The 8,126-nt window shown below is 38.4% G+C and overlaps 1 protein-coding gene across 1 annotated transcript; it reads right to left on the minus strand.

The window, feature by feature from the left end:
- Positions 1–1,581: 1,581 nt before the first annotated feature.
- On the minus strand, positions 1,582–3,164 carry LOC124795114 (arginine-hydroxylase NDUFAF5, mitochondrial). The gene has a single exon (XM_047258971.1). The coding sequence runs from the start codon at positions 3,073–3,075 to the stop codon at positions 1,909–1,911; it is 1,167 nt and encodes a 388-aa protein (XP_047114927.1). The 5' UTR covers positions 3,076–3,164; the 3' UTR covers positions 1,582–1,908.
- Between the last annotated feature and the right edge of the window lie 4,962 nt (positions 3,165–8,126).

Below are 8,126 nucleotides of genomic sequence, written 5' to 3' on the forward strand. Positions count from 1 at the left end.
TATTGTGTGACAGTCTTCTTGTTGTGGCTATCTGCGACTCAGCATCCCTGCTACATGGTGAGTGGCAATTATCCTTTTCATAATATTGTTTTTTACAGTAGCTTATTTATTACAGTAAAGTACATGTAACACATCCAGAGGTTATGCCTACCATGTTAAAAAAGTGGCCATTCTAGAAAACAGAATAATGAGACACAATTAGAAAGAAAAGAGAGGGAGGGGGAAATTGCCGAGGGTGACCAAAGCTTAAATACAGAAAGTGGGTTCAAATGGATTTAGGTTGCAGTAAATATGCAGAAATGAGGAGGCTCACACAGCAATGGGTGCAAAACAGTGGATGTATAAACAGCCAAACAGTTGCAATAAATACCATGGATTCGACAGACTTAAACCTGTCTTCCCCAGAATACACTTGCTGTTCTGTAACTGTGCCTGTAGTGCAGCCTGTTCAAAATATCGACATTCCTGTCTGCCAAGGCATCCAAGACTCTTTCCAAAGGACATCCAGTTGTAAATAGTACAAACAGGCTATTCTTCTGAGGACGACGGGTTTAAGATCACTGAAACCTTGGTAAAGGTTATTTGCAACTGGTTGGTTGTCTGTACACCTGCTGGGAAATACGGAAGCGTCCGATCCCACCCGTCTGCTTTGACCCGTGACGTCACAAATATGGCGGAAACAAAAACAAACACACATACTTTCCACAAGAAGCCTAATGACACTAACGGGACAAGCGCGGGAAATGGGGTGTTTTGGGTGGGAGGCAAACTAAATATAAACAAATTTAGACGCCTTGCGTAGCTACAACGTGTAAGTGAAGACAGCCATGCATGAATACCCACCCACCTCCCCAGGGGTCGTAACCACTGCAACCCATAGAAGATAAAGATGCTTCAGTAGCTGATTAGTGTTTTTTGTCTTTTTTAAAAAAAAAATCTCATGGGGTAGAACGAACAGATCAGAAAAGTAAATAAAATAAGATGAAACAGAACTGGAGACAGCCACACTGAAACCAAACTCCGCGCCGTCATGACGTCACACACGACAACACCCTTACGTCACGGGTCAAAGCCGATGCGTGGGATCGGACGCTTCTGTCAACCCCACCTGCTGTTACACAGGAATGTGTACCACGGAGAGCTGTATCAAACCAGTCATTAGACTGAATTATAATAGAGGTACAATGATGTGCTTTCTATATTTATTGTGTGAAGCTGATACTTTTCTTGAAAGGTAGTTCCAAATTATCTCAAATCATCCTTTGCAGGCATAACATGTGCTATAATTACGTTATGTACACTCAAAGGAAACACTACTTATAAAGCTACAGCTATTTGTCATCCAAAGATCTTGACACACACAGCCTTATGGCAACAAGAATAAAAGCACTGTCTAAATGATAATGCATTTTGCCATTTGACTTATTTTATTTCCTTGTGTTTACACCATTGCAATTTCAGCTTTGTAGCGAAGGCTGAGTAAGTCATTATTGTCCTTTGGAAAGTGTTTAACACTGCATGTCGTAGTACATGTCAGAACAACATATTCATTATTTGACCATATAATCATATGCACGGTACTATATAACACTTTAAGATACAAAATGAAAGCACCATGCAGGCATCCACCAATTTTTTTTTTTTTCAAGCTATCATCCCTGCTTGTTTATTATAAAAAGGTTGACTGCAGGATTTTGATAGGCCTAACACAATTAGTGAAACACAAAAAATGGCAGAGAAATACTGCTCATTACATAAAGACTAGTTACAATGGCAACAAACATATCTTTGATCATTTCAATGTGCATTTCGATACACTCCTGAATAAAATGTGACTATGTTTGATACACGAACTCTCTTAGCTGTACAGCTGCAGAAAATCAGAACAGTCATGTATGAAACAAAGCATTACTTCCTATCAATATCTTTCTCTGGATCTATTTGAACTTTTTTGGTTTCTGCTATAATCTCATCTAATCTATAAAGGTCCCTGAGAGAAACTTCGCCAGTTCCTCTGTCCAATGGTTTTGGCTGAGAAGCATCTGGCTTCCATCCTAACATATAAATGATCTGAAACGTCGCTGGAACTGATGATGTTCCATCGTCTTTATGTTTACCATACAGTTCCTTGTAAATCGCCGCAGCTGCTACCATAGTATCACGACGCAAATTAAGTTTCCGGTTACGAGCGGCATTATTTTCTCCCATTCCCTTCAAATCCCACATTAGTTCAAACATAGATGGGTAATTTACAACTATTTCATCAGTGTCAATAGTCAACATTGTAAATCCAGCTCTTGTTAGTAAGCTGCCTATGTCACGAATTTCTGTGAATGGCGAAATATGTGGAGAAAGTCCCCCGTGTCTTTCCAGTTCAGCTAACTGTAGTGATGAACGAAGTTCAAACAATGTGTCACCTCCAAATAAAGCGGCAATCAATACACCATCATTTTTGAGACATGTTAATATTTGGTGAAAAGTACCAGGCAAGTCATTCACCCAATGGAGACTTAATGAGCTAATAACTAAATCGACTGAATTTGGCTGAAATGGTAATTTCTCTTCATCGACTATCTTTCGTTCAACTTCCACACTTTCTGGAAGAACTGCTTGGTCGAGCCAAGTTGGGCACATGTCACATAAAATTAGTCGCTCAACAGCATCGCCAAGAACGTGCCTTGATACATATCCACGGCCACAACCCAAATCAACAGCACAGTTGAATTTTCTCTTGATGTCGAATATACGATCTGCCAGTCTGTAGCCAACTTCTTCCTTCAGATAGTCGTACAACTCAACATCAGCGGCCAGGGCTGCTCTCTGGCGCTGATATAGTTTCGCCTCTCGGTCGAAAATATCTACAACAGATTCCGCTGGAGGCTTTATTTGAAATGCAGCTGAAGAGCATGAAAGGTTACGAACAGCTTGTAAATTGAGCCGACGCGTTTCGGGTAGAAACCATAATCTACTACAACCTGCTCCTGAATAAAACAATCGACTACTGTTGTTTGTTGTTCCATGAGTACAGAACAACGAAACATGAGTTCGTTTCACAGGAAACCTAAATCTACTCATATTGTAGATTTGGCAGACATCTAATTAATAAACACAAAAATAATCAACACAACATTCACCTCTCTCACATCTTTCACTCACATCAAAACTTCGGCATTTCGGCAAAGATACTTCAGTTCATAAGTTACCTGAGCAATGTCGATACATAGCCACACCGGATGGCGGATACAAAGAAAAGAGCACGTCTTAGTGTAAGCATAAACAGAAACAGCTTACGTATTTTTGGTTTTGTACGTGTTAAAGGATTGTAAATAATATAACAAGTTCATATTTGTTTCTGTTACATGTGTGCAAGTATCTTTGATGTATTTGTTCCTTGTATTAGTGATCTAGATGGATACCTGGTAATTCACTACCAGCTAGTGATACCGACACTTAGCGAGAAATTGTAGGCAGTGTCACATATTTAACATTGGGGACACGTCCAGATCTAGCTTATGCTGTAAATGTTGCTTCAAGAGCACAAGATTCGCCTACTGAACCACGCCTAAAATTAATTAAATGAATTCTTCGCTGTTTGAAGGGTGCAAGGAATGATGGAATTCAGTTCAGGAAAACGAACAATTCTGCTATAGAAGGTTATAGCGATGCTGATTATACAGGTGAAAAATTGACTAGAAGTTCAACAAGTGAAGTTTTAATGAAGTTTTGTGGTGGACCAGTAATGTGGAAAAGTAAACTACAGAAATGGGATACATTCTAGTGTCAGATACCACCCATCGGCTTTCCCAATGACGCCATACGTAAGGTAAAGATGCTGCAACTCTATGAATGGAACGGATCATACTCTTGAACAAACGAATGTAGCATGCCATAAAATAATACATTTAACACGACTATTATTTACGTGCAAATTTCATTTAAATGAGTTGAAGATGACTGAAATAAATAAGAACACGAGAGCAATTACGAGTGCATATATTATATTTTCCACATGTACCGCAAAAACGATCTAAATAATGAACGGTCGAATAATTGGAATCGCTAAATAGAAGCAACCTGAGTAGAAGGTCATTTCCAGTTACCGATTCCAATATTACTGTTTGTTGCAGAAAAATTTTATAACATATCAGAAACGTGCCTAAAAAGTGATCTTATTAGAGAGCTACAGAATACGCCTGGACTTTCAGAAAATGAAAATCTTTACACACATTACTGTACACGCAAAGAAATAAAACGCAAAAATGACCAAACCTTGCAACCGGTAACTATACTACACGAAAGTCACACCAGTTGCAGTAGCTCCAAATAACACTCAGTAAAATTCATACACCAGGAGTTACAGTAAAAATAAGAGAAGTGTAGCAGGAATATCGAAAAGGAAAACATGAAAGTGGCTACACAAAAAGAAACTTACCGCAAATGAACTTCCAAAGCAGTCAAAGATCGAGGCTGACAAAAACGAAATAAGGACATAACAATAAATAATAATGTTACAAGGTCAAACTGTAACGAAAGAAGCAAAATCCAGAATAACTAAAGAAAAAAATAATAAGAAACACAAACTGTCAGGCACGAACGAGGTACCACCGGAATCAGTTCTTCCCTACACCCGCCCTCAACCAGACGCAAAATTTTAAAATAGTACAAAAAAAAAAAAATTAAACCACGAGTCAGTAACATACACCCACCGGGACCGGGAAAGACTCAGCAACACCCCTCGGCCCACCATTGCAACCAGAATATATAAAAACGACAGAAAAACCTCTCTTCAGAGAAACCAAAAAAGTTGCACTGGCACAATACAGTAACGTAAAAAGACTCATCCATAACGAACAGCGTCAAAAATCAAGACCTTATAAATCACAACTACTTATAAATCACGACTACTTTCATTAACAAAAGATACCACAAACAAATTACGAGATGAAAACAAAACAACCTACATCCTATTGTTAATATAAGCGAATAACGAGGAAATCCAGAGTAATCATTTAATGTTCATCGACAGCAATCTTCGACACAAACAAAATAACATCACACATTACATCATTGGTCAAAGCCGACGGGTGGTATCGGACACTAAAATTGACCCCAGAAATGAGTCGCACAATCATCAATGGAAGCTGAATTTGTAGCTGATAGTGAGGCAAATAAATCTTTAGTATGGCTTGATCTTTTATTGAAAGAAATTGACATTGTTGAAAAGAGTTCAATTCCTACTTTATGTATTGACAATCGAAGTACCATTAAATATATCAAAGGCGCAGGATTCTATGAACACTCTAATCATATTGAAACACGTTATCAGTATATACGACAGCTAGTCAATGAGAATAAGATCAATGTCCAGTGTGTTTTAACATAAGATCAGGCAGCTAACATTCTTACTAAGGGTTTATCAGCAAAGAAGCTGTCAAGAATGAAAACTTTGATTGGGATGGATGTAACTAATGAAAATAAAGACAGAGTTAAATTCTTGATTTGGTGATGAAATATGAACTTGCAGGAGAGTGTTGTTGTTGTTGTTGTGGTCTTCAGTCCTGAGACTGGTTTGATGCAGCTCTACATGCTACTCTATCCTATGCAAGCTTCTTCATCTCCCAGTACCTACTGCAACCTACATCCTTCTGAATCGGCTTAGTGTCTTGGTCTCCCTCTACGAATTTTACCCTCCACGCTGCCCTCCAATGCTAAATTTGTGATCCCTTGATGCCTCAAGACATGTCCTACCAACCGATCCCTTCTTCTAGTCAAGTTGTGCCACAAACTCCTCTTCTCCCCAATCCTATTCAATACCTCCTCATTAGTTACGTGATCTAACCACCTTATCTTCAGCATTCTTCTGTAGCACCACATTTCGAAAGCTTCTATTCTCTTCTTGTCCAGACTGGTTATCGTCCATGTTTCACTTCCATACATGGCTACACTCCATACAAATACTTTCAGAAACGACTTCCTGACACTTAAATCTATACTCGATGTTAACAAATTTCTCTTCTTCAGAAACGATTTCCTTGCCATTGCCAGTCTACATTTTATATCCTCTCTGCTTCGACCATCATCAGTTATTTTGCTCCCTAAATAGCAAAACTCCTTTACTACTTTAAGTGTCTCATTTCCTAATCTAATCCCCTCAGCGTCACCCGATTTAATTTGACTACATTCCATTATCCTCGTTTTGCTTTTGTTGATGTTCGTCTTATATCCTCCTTTCAAGACACTGTCCATTCCGTTCAACTGCTCTTCCAAGTCCTTTGCTGTCTCTGACAGAATTACAATGTCATCGGCGAACCTCAAAGTTTTTACTTCTTCTCCATGAATTTTAATACCTACTACGAATTTTTCTTTTGTTTCCTTTACTGCTTGCTCAATATACAGATTGAATAACACAGGAGAGTGTTAAAGGATTGTAAATAATAGTACGATATGTAAGCCAACATAATTACATAATAGTTTGCCTTATCTGAAATACTGACTGTTTAAACAGTTTATGTACATTGTAAGGGGTTTAACAGATATGGTATTAACAGAGATAGTTTAATGATGTGCTATTAAACAGTTTTGATCGACTTCAGCTTTCCTTAGTGTAGTATGCTCGTTATGAAAGTGCTCCTATAAGTAAACCTGATATCTGGCGTTCCCCAAGGTAGCGATTTAGGAGGCAATCTGAGCAGCATCATAGGTTGTTTCCAGATGATGCTGTCATCTATCATCTAAAAGTCATCAGAAGATCAAAACAAATTGCAAAATGATTTAGAAAAGATATCTGTACGGTGCGAAAATAGCAACTGACCCTAAATAACGAAAAGTGTGAGCTCATCCACATGAGTGCTAAAAGGAATCCGTTAAGCTTCGGATACATGATAAATCAGTTAAATCTAAAGGCCGTAAATTTAACTAAATACTTAGAAATTACAATTATGAACAACTTAAATCGGGAAGAGCCCATAGGAAATGTTGTGGGGAAGGCAAACCAAAGACTGTTTTTTTTGGCGGAACACTTAGGAAATGTAACACATCTACTAGAGAGACTACTTACATTACGCTTGTCTGTCCTTTTTGCAGTACTGCTGCACAGTGTGGGACCCTTACCAGCTATGTTTAAAGGAGTACATCGAGATAGTTAAAAAAGGGCAGCACAGTTTGTATTATCGAGGAGCAGGGGAGGAGTGTGACAGACGTGATACAGGACATCATTAAAAGAAAGGAGTTTCTCGCTGTGGCGGAATCTTGCACGAAATTTCAATCACTAGCTTTCTCCTCCGAAAACGGAAATATTTTGTCGACTCATGACCAACACAGGGAGACACGATCATCATAATAATTTAAGGGAAATCAGAGCTCACATGGAAAGATATAGATGTTCATTCTTCCTGCACGCTGTTCAAGAATGGTATAATAAAAAAATACCATGAAGGTGGTTTGATGAACCTCTGTCACGTACTTAATTGTGATTTTCGGAGTATCGAAGTTGGTGTACGAGTAGATTGTCGTTGATAACAAATTTTTTCATTCATTTTGAGAGTTCTTACGAAAACTACAATCTGCTTTAAGTGTGTGCAGGTTATATGTAACTTGATGTTCTTCTCATAATACAATTCTACAATGTATGTGTTAAACTCAACTAGTGTGTGTATATTTGCTCAACTGCAAAACTTGTTTAGACCATCTGGTAAAGCTCACGTCATTTCATTTCAGAAAATAGTAGTAATACCATACATAAACTTCCAGATCCTGCCATCTTCCCTCACCAAATGTCAGGCTTCAGTACAAGATGCATCTTTGCCAGACTAATACAGTAATGCACATCTAAGTGTCAAGTACCATGGTTACCATTTATCCAATGAATTATTTGATTCTTACTGGCACAATACCCTGCAACAAACATTAGATGTAATTATTTCTTAGCAAATCATAACAACTCCACAAATTTCAGTACAGGAGTTTTTGGGGGTAGTAAATAACTCTCAATCCCATTCCTTTAGGGATGTGGGATGAATCAAGTTACACGTTAAGTCCCCTTTTACACGATAGACTTTCTTGTCTCAACTGACTACTCGAGACAAGTGAGTCTACTGCAGAGCCCCTGGTCTTTCATGCCTGTACAG

Source organism: Schistocerca piceifrons, chromosome 4, assembly GCF_021461385.2.
Source record: "Schistocerca piceifrons isolate TAMUIC-IGC-003096 chromosome 4, iqSchPice1.1, whole genome shotgun sequence".
NCBI lineage: Eukaryota > Metazoa > Arthropoda > Insecta > Orthoptera > Acrididae > Schistocerca > Schistocerca piceifrons.

Excerpts from the sequence above, each read along its gene's own strand:
- LOC124795114 (XM_047258971.1), bottom strand. The coding sequence starts at position 3,075 with ATGAGTAGATTTAGGTTTCCTGTGAAACGAACTCATGTTTCGTTGTTC.